Here is a 19159-nt window from a genome sequence, read left to right as displayed (position 1 = left end):
CACACAATTATCTACAGGCACAAAACAGTGGGTGCAACTTTAGAGTCTGGATTTAGGTGTCCTCACAAATTTGGCTATATGTGTGTCACCCTGAACTTATTTGAAACTGACGGTACAGTAGCAATGATAGTTTGCCATGTTTTAAACAATAATTTCCGCTTGCTAGGAAAAAAATATTGCATGCATAACAGAAGTTTATGTTGCACAGTGCAGCTAGATTATGGCAGTGACAAAAAAATACAATATAAAATATAGTATTTTTTTCACTGGGGAATAAATGACTAGATAATGTATTAGTTTAGGTAACCCAGTCCTATTGCAGAAGATACACATTTCAGTATACAAATTTCATAAAAATGTACAGCTATTAGATAAACATGTACTTCTTTAATCTTCACTGTACCTTTATCTCTGTTTTTCTCCTTCCCTAATGAGTCCAGTTTCTTTCTTAAGGATTTTTTCCTCTTTTGTCCATCTATAGGAGAAAGAATAAGAAATATGTGAGGAGACAGAATAGTTAAAGTAGTGTTATCCATAAACTAGAATATATACGGATAAATTGTCAATTGCACGAGTGGGCATACTGAGAGAGGAAAGGGTATAAGGAGCCTTTTTTGTGTACGTGTACATGTGTGTGTGAGTGAGAGTGAGACAAATGCCAGAGACAGTTACAATCCTTGAATTCAGGAGAGCACTGAGACTCTTTCTATTCTGTGCCCCTAAGAGGGTCTATGGAGGAGGTGGGACCATAGTATGCACATCCACCCACACACTAGTTTGCACAGTGGAAAGAGCTCAAATGATACATAAGTATTAGGTTTCTGAGAGGTAGCCGTGTTAGTCTGTATCAGTAAAAACAACTAGAAGTCCTTGTGGCACCTTAGAGACTAACACATTTATTTGGGCATAAGCTTTCGTGGGGTATAACCCACTTCATCAGATGCATGGAGTGGAAAATACAATAAGCAGGAATAAATATACAGCACATGCGAAGGTGGGAGTTGCCTCAACAAGTGGAGGGTCAGTGCTAATGAGGCCAATTCCATCAGGGTGGATGTGGCCCACTCCCAGCAGTTGACAAGAAAATGTGAGTATCAACAGAGGGAAAATTATTTTTGTAGTGACCCAGCCACTCCCAGGCTTTATTCAGGCCTAATTTGATGGTGTCAAGTTTGCAAATTAATTCCAGTTCTGCAATTTCTCGTTGAAGTCTGTTTTTGAAGTTTTTTTATTGAAGAATGGCCACTTTTAAGCCTGTTATTAAGTGTCCAGGGAGGCTGAAGTGCTCTCCTATTGGTTTTTGAATGTTACAATTCTTGATGTCTAATTTGTATCCATTTATTCCTTTGCACAGAGACTGTCCAGTTTGGCCAATGTACATGACAGAAGGGCACTGCTGGCACATGATGGCATATATCACATTGGTAGATGTGCAGGTGAACGAGCCATTGATGGTGTGACTGATGTGGCTGGGTCCTATGATGGTGTCCCTTGAATAGATACGTGGACAGAGTTAGCAATGGGGTTTGTTGCAAGGGTTGGTTCCTGGGTTAATGTTGTGTGGTGTGTAGTTGCTGGTGAGTATTTGCTTCAGGTTGTGAGGCTATCTGTAAGCGAGGACTGGTCTGTCTCCCAAGGTCTGTGAGAGTGAGGGATCGTCCTTCAGGATATGTTGTAGATCCTTGATAATGCACTGGAGAGGTTTTAGCTGGAGGCTGTAGGTGATGGCTAGTGGTGTTCTGTTACTTTCTTTGTTGGGCCTGTCCTGTAGTAGGAAACTTCTGGGTATCCTTCTGGCTCTGTCAATCTGTTTCTTCACTTCCCCAGGTGGGTATTGTAGTTTTAAGAACACCTGTAGGTGTTTGTCTCTGTCTGAGGGATTGGAGCAAATGTGTTTGTATTTGAGGGCTTGGCTGTAGACAATGGATTGTGTGATATGGTCTGGGATGAAAGCTGGAGGCATGAAGGTAAATATACTGGTCAGCAGGTTTCTGGTATAGCGTGTGTTTATGTGACCATTGCTTATTTGTACTGTAGTGTCCAGGAAGTGGAGCTCTTGTGTGGACTGGTCCAGGCTGAGGTTGATGGAGGGGTGCAAATTATTGAAATCCAGATGGAATTCCTCAAGGGCCTCCTTTCCATGGGTCTAGATGATGAAGATGTCATCAATGTAGCAGAAGTATAGTAGGGGTACAAGCTGAGGAAGCATTGTTCTAAATCAGCCATAAAAATGTTGGCATACTGTGGGGCCATGTGAGTACTTACAGCAATGCTGCTGACTTGAAGGTATAAATCGTCCCCAAATCTGAAATAGTTGTGGGTGAGGACAAAGTCACAAAGCTCAGACACCAGGTTTGCCGTTACATTATCGGAGATACTGTTCCTGATGGTTTGTAGTCCATCTTTGTGTGGAATGTTGGTGTAGAGAGCTTCTACATCCATAGTGGCTAGGACTGTGTTTTCTGGAAGATCACCAATGTACTGTAGTTTCCTTAGGAAGTCAGTGGTCTCGAAGATAGCTAGGAGTGCTGGTAGTGTAGGGCCTGAGGAGAGAGTCTACATAGCCAGATAATCCTGTTGTCAGGGTGCCAATGCCTGGGATGATGGGGCATCCAGGATTCCCAGATTTATGGATCTTGGGTGGCAGACAGAATACCCCTGCTCGGGGCTCTAGGGGTGTCTCCATGTAGATTTGTTCCTGCGCTTCTTCAGGGAGTTTCTTGAGCATATATTGCAGTTTCTTTTGGTACCCCTCAGTGGGATCAGAGGGTAATTGCCTGTAGAATTTGGTGTCAGAGAGCTGTCTAGCAGAGAGTTGCCTAAGTGTTAGGTGTTACTGTTAGACAAGTGGAAACCAGATTCCACAATCCTACTACTTATGCCTCACCTGTAGTCATGGGGCTATATTTCAGTTACACTGATACACAGCTATTATCCTGGGGACAAGTGGGGAGAAAAACAAGACTCAAGGAAGAATACTGATAGTCATGTCAGATGGTTGCTATGTGACCAACTTCAAAAATCAGATTCCTCAGACAATGAGCTTTCAATCTGTGTATGTCCAGATCAGTTCAGATGGATAAGAATTTTAGAAGAACAATTGTTTCAATATAGCACATTTAAAAAAAAATAATTCTATGAGGTATTAGGCATTGAAGAGTTCATGTTGCAGGGTAGGCAGGTTTCTTCTTGACTCAAATATTTCAAAAGGCTGGCTGCCATTATTTTCTTAAGAATATAATGAAAAGTCAACAAAAATGACATTATAACAGGTATAAACTCAATGCTCTAGGTTAAGTTATGTGCCTGCTTTAACTTGTCACTTTTTTGTGTTCTAATATCAAAGAACTACAATAGACCTATATTGAATGTATGCACTACTCCAGCTAGTGATTAATGCATGTTTACTCTTAACATGCTGTTTTTGTAATACACAAAAGAAAACGTATACTATATTTGTTTCATTTGTATGGTAGCAAGAGCAACAAATATCGCCTCAGCATGTTTTCTTATATAAAGCAATTTCACAAAGAGGCTTTATGATTAGGGTTATTCAGCAGACATGTTACCATATAACAGTATTATTCATACTTTTTACCATTAGGTAGACAGAGCTATTTTTATGCACTTTCAAATATAAGTCTGAATACTGTCCCTGTTAAGAACAAAAAAACATAACAGATTTTAGAATAAAATGTCAAATTCTGCTCTCAGTTACACTAGTGTAAATCAGAAATAATTCATGTCAGGTTCAGAATTTGCCCCACATTTGGAGATATCCTCCATGTGAATTTCTTTCTTTCTTTTTTTTTTTTTTATAAATGTCTACAGATTTTGGTATCTCTACATTTTAGACATTGAAACTTCCATTCTATAATAGCATTGCAGACAACCAAAAGACATGCTTTCTGCCCAAATAACATTACGAAAAGGACCATATTTAGAGCAATGCTGTTTTACTCTCAATACACTCAGCTGAAAGCGGTGTCAAGCACTGGCATGAGAAATATGGGTAAGATTCTAAAAAATGCACGAGTAACACTTGCTGCACACAAAAAATCAGGATTGAACACATGCAAATGTATGTATGCACGCAAAGCCCCAGTTTACACACGAGTGAGCCTTAGCTTCTACATCTTTGTGGATGTGCCTCTGCAAGCTGGGACATAGTGCACAAGTTGTCAGGACCAGAGAAGAGGTTTGTGTCAGCAAAAAGGACCAGTATGGGGGGCGGGGGGAGAAAGAGAATCCAGAGAAGAGTCTTTAGCAGAGTGCATCCTTGGGGAACAGAAAGAAGCCTTAGAATACCAGGGGAAAGTTACTCATCTGGTAGTGTAGGTCATCGTCCATTCCTTTCCTTTGAACTTTAGCTTTGAGTTGATGGTGGATATAAAGGAAAACCCGTGAAATGAAGAACAAGTGGTGGGAGAACAAAGTGAGGGATATCCAACAACTTGCCCACACCCATGACATGCATGGATTCTTCAATACTACCAAAGCCCTCTACAGACCCTGCACCCAAGGGCTAACTCTCCTTCGATCCAGGGATAGAGTCAACATTTTCAAGGACAACAAAATCAATCAATTCACAATGGAAGGAACACTTTGAAGACCTCCTGAATCGTAACTCCAATGTTGATGAAAACATCTTAGATTTAATCCCTCAACATCCCTTCAAGGAGAACCTTAGAACCCCATCAGCACTGAACAAGATAAAGAAAGCCATCAAACAGATGAAAGGCATCTGGAGCTGACAGAATCCCTGCCAAAATCTTCAAAGGAGAAGAACTGGCTCATCAGCTTCACACTCTAATCCTCAAGATCTGGAATTTAGAAGCAATCCCAGCCAACTTTAGGGATGCCATGATTGTGACCATCTTCAAGAAAGGAGACAAATCAGACTGTGGAAACTATAGAGCAATCCACCTCTGGAAAGATCCTTGCCAAAATTCTCCTCAACTGACAGTTTCCCATTGCTGAGGATATCCTTCCAGAATCATAATGTTGAGTCAGACCATTTTGGAGTACCAGCAACATGATCTTGACTACCCGCCAACTTCAGGAAAAGTGCTGCAAACAACACTGACCTCTAGTCAGGGCCTTCATCAGTCTCATGACAGCATTCAACTCCATCAATCATGAGGTCCTGTGGACAATGCTCCTCAAATTTGGATGCCTGCCAAAATTTGTTGCCCTCCCCCAACTCTTCCATGACAACATATCTGAGATGGTCATCAGCAATGGATCCAAAATGGACCCCTTCTTAGTCAAGACAGGAGTCAAGCAAGCCTGTGTCATCACTCCAACCCTCCTCCATCTTTTGTCACGGACAAGCTCCCCTGCAGACTTGACATCCAGTATAGAATGGAGGGCAAGCTATTCAGCCTCAATCCTAGACAAAGATTTTCACTAAATCAGTCACTGAACTCCAATACGCGATGACTGTGCTCTGTGCGCCCACTCGCAATATCTTCAAAAAAAACAACAGTCAACATTATCTCTGAGCCCTATAACCAGTGAGGCCTCACACTCAACAGCAACAAAACTAAAACGATGAGGAGTCCGGTGGCACCTTAAAGACTAACAGATTTATTTGGGCATAAGCTTTCATGGTTAAAAAATCCCATTTCTTCAGATGGGTTTTTTACCCACAAAAGCTTATGCTCAAATAAATCTGTTAGTCTTTAATGTGCCAGCGGACTCTTTGTCGTTTTTGTGGATACAGAATAACATGGCTACACCTCTGATACTTAACAAAACTAAAGTGCTCCCCCAATAAGCTTCAAACCACCATCAATGGTGCCTCCGCTATATCTTCCGAAATAAGAGGGATGATCGATGCACCAACCTCAGCATTTTGTCCCAAGCCAAAACCTCCTGCATTGAAGCTATGTTGGGCTGGTCATGTTCTTTGAATGCCAAACAATTGGCTCTTGAAGCAGGTCATGTTCTCACAACTGGGTCAAAGCCAATGGATGAGGAGAAGGCAAAAAAAGCACTTCAAAGAACCCTCAAAGCCAAAATGAAGAAGTGCAACATCGACATAAACTCATAGGAAACCTTCATCCGACAAAAATGGAGAAGGATCTTAAGGAAAGGATCCCAACATTTTGAAACCCAACAAAGAGAACAGGAAACGGAGAAATGAGAAAGGAAGAAAGAACACGCTACAGCCCGACTCAACAATCTAGATTCTCACCATCCATCAGGAAGTGTCTGTTCCAACTTTGGTAAGATCTGTGGATCCCAGAATGGTCTCATTAGTTACCTGCAGATCCACCAATCATAACTGGCTATCATTTTATGGAAGACAATTATCCTCGAATTTTGAGGGATCACTGATCATAGATCCATCATCGGACCTATGAACTAGTACAATAGCTGAGGATTTGCCTTAAAGACAAGACAATAAAGTGTGAAGGTTCAAGTGAGACAGATGGAAAAGTAAGACATCTGAGAATTTTATTGAAGAATCTGATGCTAGTAGCTCTGTCCAGCCAAGGGGACGGAGAATCAATTTTTTCCCATCAGAACACATGATTAAATCAAATATATTTAATATGTAAATAGTTTGGTAGCGATTTCTGATGCATTCATTTTGGTTATGTCAGGCATAAGGCATTCTGGAAATATTTGCAACTACTTAGGGACTCAGCACACTAAGAAAGCTTTGGAAATCTTAACCTTAACATTCTCCAATCCAGTAACAATAAATAATAATGTTTTGCATTTATGTAACACTTTATTTAATTTCTGTATAGTGCTTTGAGAATAGAATTAATCCTCAAAGCATTCCCCAGAAATAGGCAAGTATTATTATCCCCAAGCAAAATTTACTCATTCTCCTCACTGTAGTGCTTTAAAGATTAATTAGCTAATGTCTGCACAGTGCTTTGAAAGTGTAGTGCTATCTACAATGAAATATCATTTAGTATTTTAACCTGTGGTTAGAAGGTGCTTAAACCACAAAGCAACCCCCACGCCCATCCAGCTGTTATCTAGCCTTCAGCATATATCAGGGGTTGGAAACCTTTCAGAAGCGGTGTGCCAAGTATTCATTTATTCACTCTAATTTAAGGTTTCGTGTGCCGATAATACATATTAACGTTTTTAGAAGGTGTCTCTCTCTTTCTAAGTCAAAACTATTGTTGTATGTAAAGTAAACAAGTTTTTTAAAATGTTTAAGAAGCTTCATTTAAAATTAAATTAAAATGCAGATCTTATCAGTTTAGTGCAGTGGTTCTTAACCTGGGGTGCACGCACCCCCTAGGGCAGGGCCGGTGCAAGGATATTTTGCCACCTAGACGAAACTTCCACCTTGCCCATCGGTTCATTGAGGGGCAAATCCCCAACAAGCCTTTATAGACCCCAGAGGCCAGCTGTGCCCAGGGGTTGCTCCCCAGACCAGGTTCCTCCCTCATCGCCCCCTGAACTGCCCTGGAGGGTGCATAGCCCCCCTGCGAGCCCTCCCAACCCCATCCAGGTGGCCCCTGCCCCGAGTCCACTCACTGGCTTTGCCAGGCTTGGGCCGCTGCAGCAGCTTGGCAGGGAGGAGCCACCTTCTGGAGGCACCAGAGAGCCAGTGCGTCCCGCTTGCGGCAGCAGCGAGCCCCAGCCATGGAGGAGCCGGTGTGGTGCAGGGGGCAGCAGCCCTGCAAAGGCGGTGGTGGCACTGCTAGCGGGGAGGAGCTGCGCCCTCCCACCCCTCCTGCCCAGGCTGTGGCCTGGTGCCCCCCCCGGGGGTGCCTGTAGGCTGCAGTTGATGTATGTGGGCGCCAGCCCCCATGCATCCCCTGACTCCCTCCTCACCTAGGGTTACCATATTTCAACAATCAAAAAAGAGTGGAGAGACCTGCCCAAGCCCCCATCCACTCCCTCCCACTTCCCACCCTGATTGCCCCGGTCAGAAACCCCCCCCACTCCTTGTCCCCTGACTACCCCCTCCTGGAATCCCTGCCCCTAACTGCCCCCCAGAGCCCCACCCCCTACCTAAGCCTCCCTGCTCCTTGTCCCCTGACTGCCCCCTCCTGAGACCCTCCCACCCTAACTGCCCCCCTAGGAACTGCCCCCCTACCTGTCCCTTGACCACCCCAACCCTTATGAACACCCCCATCCTCAGAGTGGCCCCCTGGGACTCCCACGCCCCATCCAACCACTCCCCACCCCCTGACAGGACCCCCAGAACTCCCAACCCATCCAACCCTCCCCTTGCTCCCTGACTGCCCCCCGGGACTTCCCTTACCAGGCCAATGCTGGTGAGTTGCTGGCTCCACATGGAGTGCTGAGGCAGTGGGGGAGCTGCGGGAGGGAGAGCTGCGGGAGGGGCAGCGGCGACTCACACTTCCGGGAGCCGCGGAACCCGAGTGCGGTGAGGGCGGAGTCGGGGGGCATGCATGACCGGGCTGCGGCCTGGTGCCCCCCCTGGGTGGGGGCTCCTGCAGTGGATGCAGGCTGGCAGTGGGCCCCGTGCGCCCCCTGGCTCGTTCCTCGCTGCGCTCAGGCTCTGCAGCTTCTGGGAGTGTGAACTGCCGCCGCCCCTCCTGCAGCAGGCTCAGGGCCCCGTGCCCGGTGGCTCACACTCCCGGGAGCCGCAGAACGAGCATGGTGATGGGGGAGCCAGGGGGCGTGCCTGCAACCAGTATGGGGTCCTGGCCGCCGGCCCTGCTTCACCCAGCCGGCTGCGTGTGCTGAGCGGGGCCGGCGGCCGGGACCCCAGCTGGCAGCCGCGTGCCAGGCAAAATCAGCACACGTGCCAAATGCCATAAGTTGCTGACCCCTGGCATATATTATCAACATTTTATTTCTATTCTCCCTTTGTCTATGATGTATTAATTTATATTAATTTTAAAAGCTAAATTAAGAGAATACTAGGGTTGCAAAGTGAAGTACTTAAAAAATCAGGAAATGACAAAATAAAGTATGCCTGCTTAATTTTATTCCCATGTGCTCATGCATTATGAGAGTCATTAATTATACCACCACTTTTTTGCAGAATTCCTGCCTCAATCAGTGTGCAGGTCAGAAGGAGCACACAAATTAATCATTTGTTCAATATTTGTTATTTTGCATCTTTCTGCCTCATTCACTATCCAATTCTATGTTGTTCACTGTCCAACAATGCATGCTAAGGCCAACATTTTGAAAAATAAGAGACTAAGCCAGGCTGACTAGTCCATATTAATAAGTGATCTCTTTATCAAAAGTGCTGTATCAAAATCAGCTACAATTATAGCCAATGGGTGCTGTTGGGTTTTTGGCATTTTTGAAAATCAGGTCACCTATGTATGAGTCCATGGTTCTGAACCAAAGCCACTGCAGTCAACTGGAGCCTTTCTATTGAAGTCAATGGAATTTGGACTAGCTCTAAATAAGGTTTTAGGAACCTAACTTCAGGCTCCTATTTTTGGAAGCATGGGAAATTTATGCCTAAAAAGTGAACGTTAGACAAAATTATAAGCATCTGAAAAAATTCTGCAGACTACAAAGTTGCTTAAGCAACTTTATCTCTAGGTATCTGTGACAGAGCATATCAGACCCACACTGACGAGGCAAGGATTCAGGAGCTGCTCTGGACACAGGAAGCCTCCTCAGCTCTGTTGGCAATGCTTCCACCTGAGGGAGCATTCAAAAGGGAGTGGCTCAATCTGGGCTGAACAAGGAGGAGAAAGTTGTGTCCAGCAGCCTCCTGTCGAGAAACCACCAGAACTCCAAACAGCCAGGACTGGGCCTCGCAGCCAAGGCACCGAGAGCCGAGAGTGGCGACTTGCTACTGCCAGGGGAAAGGGTTCTAGAGACAGACCAGAGAGGAGCTCATGAGGGACCCCAAGACCTATTTATGGTGATGACAGAGACTAGAAAAAGGGTAGGAAGTGACCCATGGAACATGAATGAGAGTACAAGAGCATAGGCCATGCATAAGTCTACTGTTTTGAATGGCCTTGCGTTGGAACCCAGTGAAATAGGGTGGGCCCAGGTTCCAGGATGTTTGGGCTGACACTGGCCAGTCATAGGTGTTTTATTACAATGTGGACATACTCTAAGGGTCATATTCTGCTACTCTTACTCAGTTTGAGTAGTACTTTACTCCTCTTAGGGAAATCAATAGGTCTTTTTGAGAAGATATTGTGGTTAGAAGTTGATAGGTGTTTGGCTGTGTGTGTGTGTTCCCTCTGTGTGCTGCCACAGTCCTGAGCAGACAGCTAGCACGGAAGACCTTGAGCAAACAACTCAATGAACACAAGTGCTGTTAAGGGACAAAGGCACCCAGCCAGGTTTATTGTCGACAAAGCACGTGTCATAAAGTATAAGTCCCAATTCTGAAACTTAGGGTCCAAAATGTGGGTGCCTGCATGAACCTTCCAAGCTTAATTACCAGCTTGGATCTGATAGCGCTGCCACCAGCCAGAAATTCCAGTGTCTGACTCACTCTGGTCTCCCCAAAACCTTCCCTGGGGACCCCAAACTCAGATGCCCTTGAGTTTCACAACAACAGAAGAATAACCCACTTCTTCCCCTCTTTACTCTCCCAATCTCCGCCGGCCCTGGGCTAACTAGGGATTACCGTGTTTCAAAGTCCTTAAACACAAACACAGAGAGGACAATTCACCTCCCCCCTCCTTCTTTTTCCCCCCTACCAGTCTTTCCTGAGGGACCGTCAATCCGGGCACAGAGATTCCTATGCCCCTTGAGCCTCAACTAGAAAAGAAATTCCAACAAGTTTAAAAAGAAAGCTTATATAAATAAGAAAGAAGACATAAAATGGTCTCTGTACAGGTGACAATATAACAGGGTCATTGGGCTAAGAAAAAAGAATAAAAACAGGCTTATTCAAAAAGAAATACAATTTAAACATTCAGCAAACTACACACATGTAATACAAAAACAGTTAATGAAGGAACCTATATTCTCTATACTCCTTACAATGGGAAACAAAAGATTAGAAAAGCCTGTGAGATGAGAGCTTACTCTCAGAGCCGAGAGGAGCAACCGAGACACATGACAAGCGACACACACCAACATTCCCTCTCTGAGCTTTGAAAAATCCGGTTTCCTGGATGGTCTCTGGCGGTTGTTGTTCCCTTTGTTAACCCTTTACAGGTAAAAGAAACATTAACCCTTAGTTATCTGTTTATGACAGCACGGCACTAGTATCCTGCAGACTCTGTCGGACAACTAATACATGTATGACCTTAACAATGGACCAATTCAGTGAACGATGGGACTTTCCATTCCTCCCTAAACCAGAGGAAGATACTGTGAGATACATCTTAATACCCTGATATGAACAAGTTAGTACTGCCCCTTTGACATAGTTAGTTACTGCCCCCTGACGTCACTAGTTATCACCCATCATCTTGTACATGTTGGTTTGATCAAAATGTCTCTATTATGTACTGTCATCTTGACCGTATCTTTTAGGAAGGGTCAGTGCATTCCTGTTATCCTTGGGGAATGTTTTTGTACCACGCTTGATATCGGGATATTCTCGTACCACTTGGTATCGGGATGTGTTTGCGTAAGTACTCTGTCCCTAGCACTTCTTAGGAATGTGTATTTCTGCAATATCAGCCTTGTTCTTGCCAAATTTTGTTAGCAGGTCCTGACTCATAATGAGCCTCTAATACAAGGACTTATGTCTTAGGCTCTCTTCCTACTACAGACAATTTTTTCACATCTTAGCTCATAGATTATATAGGATATCACAACCAAGCCTGAAGGGACTTGCCCAAGATCCTCCAGCAAGTCAATAGTATAGCTGGGGTTAAAGTCCAGGAGTGCTTGGTTATCTGGAGTTTAGGTCATTACACTATTCAGCCTTAGCACAGCCCTCCATTATATGAAATTAATTTTTAATTAAAATAATATACAGTAAAATGATAACAGCGTTAGTGCCTGCCATGTTATGTTACTGAGAAAACAAACTTTCTACTATTGTATGATATGATGGAATTATTCCCATCATAATAAGTTTCAAGCAATTCTAAAACAAGAATATGATCCTTCCACTCCTATTCTTCTTATGCAAGGTCTGTATGAATAAGCCACATGACAAGTCTTTCTCAGTAGGTCATATGCAAAGAAACTTGAAGAAAAGGAAGAGGTGCTTTTTTCTTTTATGCGCACAGAGTCTTACAGAGCCTTTCACTTATTTTAATTCTTAACTGTTTTCAACAAAGGAAATATTCTCTGTCCCTTATGGGGTTACTGAGTAAAGAAATAAACCCATTTATCTGGTATCTTTCTTTTTCTATAAGATGTGTGTTTCTTGTCCATTTATGGAAGAAAACAGGGTTTGTTCTACAACAAAGGGTTATTTTCATCCAGTGCGGAGGGGACTTATCTGGGAGATAAATATCATACCCATGGCTTATTCAACACAGAAGATGATGATAAATCTGTAATTGAAGGATATGTGATTTTTAAAAATATGGAAATAATTTAATATTTCTCCATAGGAGCTGTAAACATGGTAATTTTAATTTAATGGAATATTACTAAACAAGTAAATTTATTTGTAAAAAAAAAATAGAGTGGATTTACTTGAAGTGCAGTCCTACTCTGAAAAATGGCTACAAATGGTTTCATGAAGCAAGTTTGTTGTCTTATGGATTTCCATAACAAATTTGCTCATTAAAAATTATTCTGTCTCTATATGCCAGTCCTGAATACCCAGCCAGGGACCAAAAGTCTTGTGATTTGTGGATCATCACACAGAATAAAGATTCTGAAATCAAAAGTTAATTAACAATTTGGTTGACAATGCATGAAAGAGAATAGAGACTGCCACACTTTTCCATAGCTGTACTGTGTTTGGAGCGATAAATTTTTCTATTGGTCACTAAAAAAAAAAGCAGATTTGCTTCTGGCTACACACATGGATCTAATTTGAAGAGTAAAATGGTGCAATTTTTACATAGTCATTTTTCTGACCTTAACTGCACTTTAATAAATCCTCCTTGCAATGTTTATTTAGATTAATACTGTTGAAATGCAAAGTCCCCATGTAGTAGCTTTCAAAGCTCTGCCAGCTGTAACACAGATGGAAGGTGAATATTTTCATCTAGAAGGCCATGGGGTAAAGTTTTTGGGATGTGGGGCATAAAGCCATTAAAAAAATTGAAACTCTGAGCCACAGATGTCCCCAGGCTGCTCCTCCTCCTTCCCTCCACCAACACAGCCTTAGAACCCGAACTCGTTGCGTGGCCAACTTACATTCTGCACACTCTTTTGGCCTACACTGTTCTATGTTTATTTTGTGTTGAGTCTAGTCCCCCTACTCTGTGCCTATTAACCTGGCACACTTTCAGACTTTCCCTTTACACTGTAGAATAGCTGTTAAGCAGCTAACTGTATTTAATGCCTTTTGCTATGATCTTTCACATGTTCTGTTGAAAACTGCCCCTCAGCAATGCTCGCTTGAAATTGTTCCCATTGGTCTGGAGGGGCAAATGAACCAAATTTTGCATAATTGCACATCAGTGCCTGCTAAAGAACCAAATTTTGCATAATTGCACATCAGTGCCTGCTAATTCATGACATGGAATTGTAGAGTTGCCGATGAGTAAGATTTTCTCTATAGAAGATCTATGCACTTCTGGTGTCTGTCATTCGGAGTGGACTTATATAATTGTTGTTTTCCCTGTTTGTTCACTGCGTCAACTACCAGAGAGTTGGGTGGAGGGTGAGAAAATAGGAAGTCAGAGTTGTTGGTGGGATCATAATACATTTCATTGGCTCTCTACATTTAGAAGTTACTGTGGCCCAGGCTTGCCAATGGTTTTCTCAGGTTTCATCAGGGCCTCGTTGATAGGAAGGGTAACTTTGGATGGTGTCACAAAGTAAACATGGTCCAACAGTTTGTTGAGATTCTTTGACATCCTCTAACATATATCATCGTCATCACTGCATGAGGCTTTCTCTTCCATCTATGGCTGACAGCTTTTCAAACTGCCAAAAATCCATCGGTCATAGACAGAAGAGGAGGCCTCATGCAGTGATGAGGAAGATACGGTAGTCTGAGGGGTAGCTTTTATCTGCCCTGGCCTCCAGATGCTCATATGTTTCCTCCTGTTGCTGGGGAGGAAAAGCTTGAGTTTCCCTAACATCTAGGAGAGTGTTGCACCGAGGTGCTACAGAGCCTCAGACTGGAGCACAGAGGTGTTCGCCTGACCTGGATTCAAAATGGCCCAAAGGGAGCGCTTCATCATTAACAGTTGCAGCTTGATTCTCCAGCTCTTCTATGCCCTGGATCTGAGGGCTAAACTCACTTCTGTGAGATATGCAACTCCCCTAAGCAGCAAACGCACTTAGTGTGTCTGTTGCTGACCAGGATCACCTGTCTACATGCGAGGCAGTTTAAATCCCGGCAAATAGTGTATGGCCCTCCTAGGGAGGATTTCCCTGGAGGAAATAAAACAGTCTTCCAAATAGCTCCCTTTTATGGACCCAGCCACCCAGTTAGCTATAAAACCCCTGCAAATAGCTGTTCTCTACTTGCTTTACCTGTAAAGTGTTAAAAGAAGTGAGTGGGCATCTGGCCAAAAGAGCCAATGGGAAGGCTAGATCTTTTTAAAATTGAAACAAGACTCCCCCCTTTGTCTGTCTGTGGTTGCTCTTGGAAAGAGGCAGACAGGACTGCAGTTATGCTGTAAGAAACTTGGGACAGGTATGAAAAATTATCGCTATCATATCTAGAAAATACTCAAGTGAAATCCCAGATATGTAAGTAGATCAGGAAATGTCTAGGAAGACACAATTAGGTTTATCTCTTTTTATTTCTTTAAGGCTTGTGGACTCCTCTGTATGAAGCCCAAATGCTTTTGTTTTGCTTGTAACCTTTAAGCTGGACATCAAGAATGTTTTTGATGCTTAATTCTTGAAACTTGTTTTTTTAAATCTAGAAATAGCCTGAGTTTCTAGATATATTTTCTTTCTTTTTGTTTTTATTAAAATTTACCTTTTTTAAGAAAAGGATTGGATTTTTGTGTCCTAAGAGGTTTGCGCACATGTTGTTTAATTAGCTGGTGGCAACAGCTGATTTCCTTTGTTTTTCTTCTCAGTTCTTCCCCAGAGTGGGGATGAAAGGGCTTGAGGGTACCCCACAGGAAGGAATTCCTAAGTGTGCCTTCCCGGGTTTTGCACTTGGGTGGTGGCAACATCTACTCCGTCAAGGTCAGAGAAAAGCTGTAACCTTGGGAGTTTAATACAAGTCTAGAGTGGCCAATATTAATTTTTAGAATCCTTGCAGGCCTCCACCTTCTGCACTCGAAGTGCCAGAGTGGGGAATCAGCCTTAATAGGGGCCAACTTTTGTAACTAGGGGCAATAGTGGGACTAATGTTGTGAATTGACAAGGTCACAGTGTAAAGTAGTTGATGAAACAAGAGTAAGACTATAGTCACAGAATTATTATTTTTAGATTGGAGGAGTGTCCAAAGTGTGCTAGGAATTTTCCCAAACTCAAAGGTAGACAAAGTTCTTCTTCCGAAGAGTCCATAACACATTAGGGACTTCCCTACTGCCACTGATTTTAAGTGGAAGACATTCAAATACTACGGTGTTCAGTGGCAGTATAAAACCCAAGAACACATAGAACACCATCTCTCGTAACGGGTAATATGAAATGTCAAAGCTGTGTACAGTACTGCGTCAAGACAAATTGCAGTACAAGAAAATATTTCAGTTGTGTTCACAATAAGGAGGAGCCTTCCTGCTCCAGATGGCTTTAAGAGGAATACAAATTACAACTCTAAAACAGCTCTCAGCTCATTATAAACAAAAACTAAAACTTGTAATTGTCTGCTTGCTGGCACTGACTGAATAATAATAATAAAAAAGGTTTTACAAATCTTATGACTAGAAATTATATTATATTAAAATATAAATGAAAGCAGTGTTTAAAGTGACTCTCAGTTTGATCATAAGAAGATACTTAAAATATACTGAACTGATGAAAACACTTATGTCTCCAAGTTTGTTTCAGTTCTGTGGTTTCTAGAATGAGGCTGATCTGAATACAGTTCGCTCTCTCCCTTGGAAAATCCCACAGCAGGGCTTCAGGGGGAGAGGAAAACTCCATGAGGTTTCCCTTGCAGATTTTCCTCAGATTCTTCTCTTCATGAACAGGGTTTGCTGTGAGAGAGTCTCCAAACTCTCTGGATCTTGAGGGATCTGCCAGAGGTTAGAGATTGTCTGCCTCCAAGAGCAGTTCCAATCCTCCCTTTTCTCCCTGCCTGTGGCTGCAGAGTTTCATTGGCAGAGACCCCTCATCTGCTGTTGCTTTTGGAATCTCCCCTTAAAGAAACAGCTCTACAGGAAAGATAATGCAGCATCAGGCTCATTCCCCGCTGGTCTGATGTACATCCCACAAAACTCACCCTATTCCTTCCCTAGGTACAGATTCCTTCAGTGCTCCCTTGGGCATGGGGCCCAATGAGATGGTAGCGCTTGCTGCAGGCAAGGGGGATTCATGTACAGAAGACCCCTTCTGTACACAGGTCTGGGGACACATTACAAACCCTGGCAATTTAGATATTATTCTTATGTACGCTTGTTGGCATTTATTCTCTTTATCAGCATTTCATTTCAGTCATCCGTAGCATCCATCATATTAGTAATGCACAAACATTATAGAATCATAGAATCATAGAACTGGAAGGGACCTCGAGAGGTCATCTAGCTAGTCCCCTGCACTCAAGTATTACCTAGACCATCCCTGACAGGTGTTTGTCCAACCTGCTCTTAAAAATCCCCAATGATGGAGAGTCCACAACCTCCCTAGGCAATTTATTCCAGTGCTTAACCACTCAGACAGTTAGGAAGTTTTTCCTAATGTCCAGCGGCGGCTCCAAGCACCAGCGCTCCAAGCATGTGCCTGGGGCAGCAAGCTGCGGGGGGCACCCTGCTGGTCCCTGTGAGGGTGGCAGTCAGGCAGCCTTCTGTGGCTTGTCTGTGGGAGGTCCGCTGATCCCACAGATTCAGTGACAATTCGGTGGTGGGTACACCGAACCCGCGGGACCAGCGGACCTCCCGCCCGCAAGCCGCCGAAGGCAGCCTGCCTGCCATGCTTGGGGCAGCAAAAAAGTTAGAGCTGCCCCTGCTAATGTCGAACCTAAACCGCCCCTGCTGCAATTTAAGCCACTTGCTTCTTGTCCTATCCTCAGAGGTTAAGAAGAACAATTTTTCTCTCTCCTCCTTGTAACAACCTTTTATGTACTTGAAAACTGTTATCATGGCCCCTCTCAGTCTTCTCTTCTCCAGACTAAACAAACCCGATTTTTTTAATCTTCCCTCATAGGTCATGTTTCTAGACTTTTAATCATTTTTGTTGCTCTTCTCTGGACTTTTTCTAATTTGTCTATATCTTTCCTGAAATGTGATGCCCAGAACTGGACACAATATTCCAGTTGAGGCCTAATCAATACAGAGTACAGCAGAAGACTTACTTCTCGTGTCTTGCTTACAATACTCTTATTATCTCTTATAGGGCTTTTTTTGATACACAAAAATCTATATATGGATCACACACACCTCACGAGAGCTTCCAAATTCTGGTGCATTTGCTATTGGAATTGCTGTGGGCCATTTTTATCCTGAGGCTTTCAACTGTACTTTCACTTTACAGTACTAAAATAATTGTTGGAAAAATGATGGCACTGAGGTAATGCTAATTTCTGATTGGTTTGATAATACGGAAAAGGTTACTTCACAGACAATGTCACTGACATACATAATTCAAAAATATAAAGGAAAAAAGGTCTCTCTTCTACCAGATCTTTTCAATAAATAAATCCATCTGTAGTCATCTTATCTTCGCTAATCAGCATTTACAGACTGAATTCAGACTTATGGCACCAACTAAAGCTCCTCCGCTAAAATGTCCAATGAAGAAACTTCAGAAATTACTCATATACAAGGGATGCAAGAGAAATCCTCTCCAGGAATATTTAATTTATGTATTTAAGACAGATGTTTAGAAGTCACATACAAAGGTGACAGAAATAAAATTGGTATTTCAGCTAAATTACACAGCATAATATGCACTTCAAAGCGGGAGACCTTGGCAATCAGTAAAGCAGAATATGTAGAAGAGTAGTCAAAATGCTTCTATAGATGGAGATGCCAGTGTTATTAATACAACTTCACAGGTTTCCCACGTGTAGTATATTTATTATTGTTTTATTCTTTGGCTTTGAAGATAAAGAAAAGAACCATAACAAACAATAGTAATTGAATAAGAAGGTCACTACAAAAAGGTCGCCACACAACTAATATGGATCACTTTGCAAGGACTGAGTCCACAGAGATTAACATGTCTATGATCTCAGCCCTTTCTCAGACTGTTAACTTTATGCATGACTAGTATCACTGATTACTGACAGACAGCACGTAAATATAAGCATGTGTGCAAATTTTTGCAGGATCAGGCCTACATCAAAAACAAAAGACATTTCCTCTGACTGCCTAAGTCTTGGAAGACAGGGAATGAAGAAACATAGCTCTCTCATCTGCTGTATGGCCAACACCAAAGCTTTAAAAAAAAAAATAACCCACAAATCATGACTTAAAAAAGAAAAAAAAACCCAAACCATACTTTGGAATCCTTGTAATTTGCCTTCTGCCTTTCGGATGCATTCAATTCATGTTTTCAAGCTTTTCTCCACAACCACAGATTTTCTTTTTAAATGAAAGTTGAGATTCTCGCGTAAAATTCTGATAATGAAACACTAAATTTATTTTCGTTACCTTGTATCAAATGTAGATGCAGAAAATCTACCTTAAGTATTATTAAGGAATGATGTTGGAGAGGATTTCTCGTGTTTATCACAAGAGACAATTTCTAAAGTAAGTGGGCTCCATGCAGTTATAAAAGGTAAGTGTGCAGGGATCACTTTGCAGGATTAGGATGTACATGAGCACTAGCCCAACAAAATCCAACCTCTAAATGAATAATAGGCAGATCCAGAATTCCTTTTGCCTCGTGGTCATGATATAAGCTCATGCAATTCGGTTTCACAAAATGGTGAATAAACCTGTTGTATGGAAACCTGGATCATCGTACATCTATCTACATTTTATATTTGGAGCATCAGTAAGATCTCTTTCTGCAGTAGCATGCCCACTGCGAGGTAAAAATAGTTCATAAAAGTCATTTTTTGAAA

The 19159-nt window shown here is 42.6% G+C and overlaps 1 protein-coding gene across 1 annotated transcript in view; it reads right to left on the bottom strand.

Annotated features, from left to right (window-relative positions):
- ARHGAP6 (Rho GTPase activating protein 6) overlaps positions 1–19159 on the bottom strand; it is a 553715-nt gene that overhangs the window by 68341 nt on the left and 466215 nt on the right. The window contains 1 exon segment of the mRNA XM_075060558.1: positions 404–475. Within this exon segment, the coding sequence (XP_074916659.1) occupies positions 404–475 (72 nt within the window).

This window comes from Chelonoidis abingdonii, chromosome 1, assembly GCF_003597395.2.
Source record: "Chelonoidis abingdonii isolate Lonesome George chromosome 1, CheloAbing_2.0, whole genome shotgun sequence".
Classification (NCBI taxonomy): Eukaryota; Metazoa; Chordata; order Testudines; family Testudinidae; genus Chelonoidis; species Chelonoidis abingdonii.
Note: the sequence above shows the minus strand (reverse complement) of the source record. Positions and strands in the feature narration are given on the sequence as shown.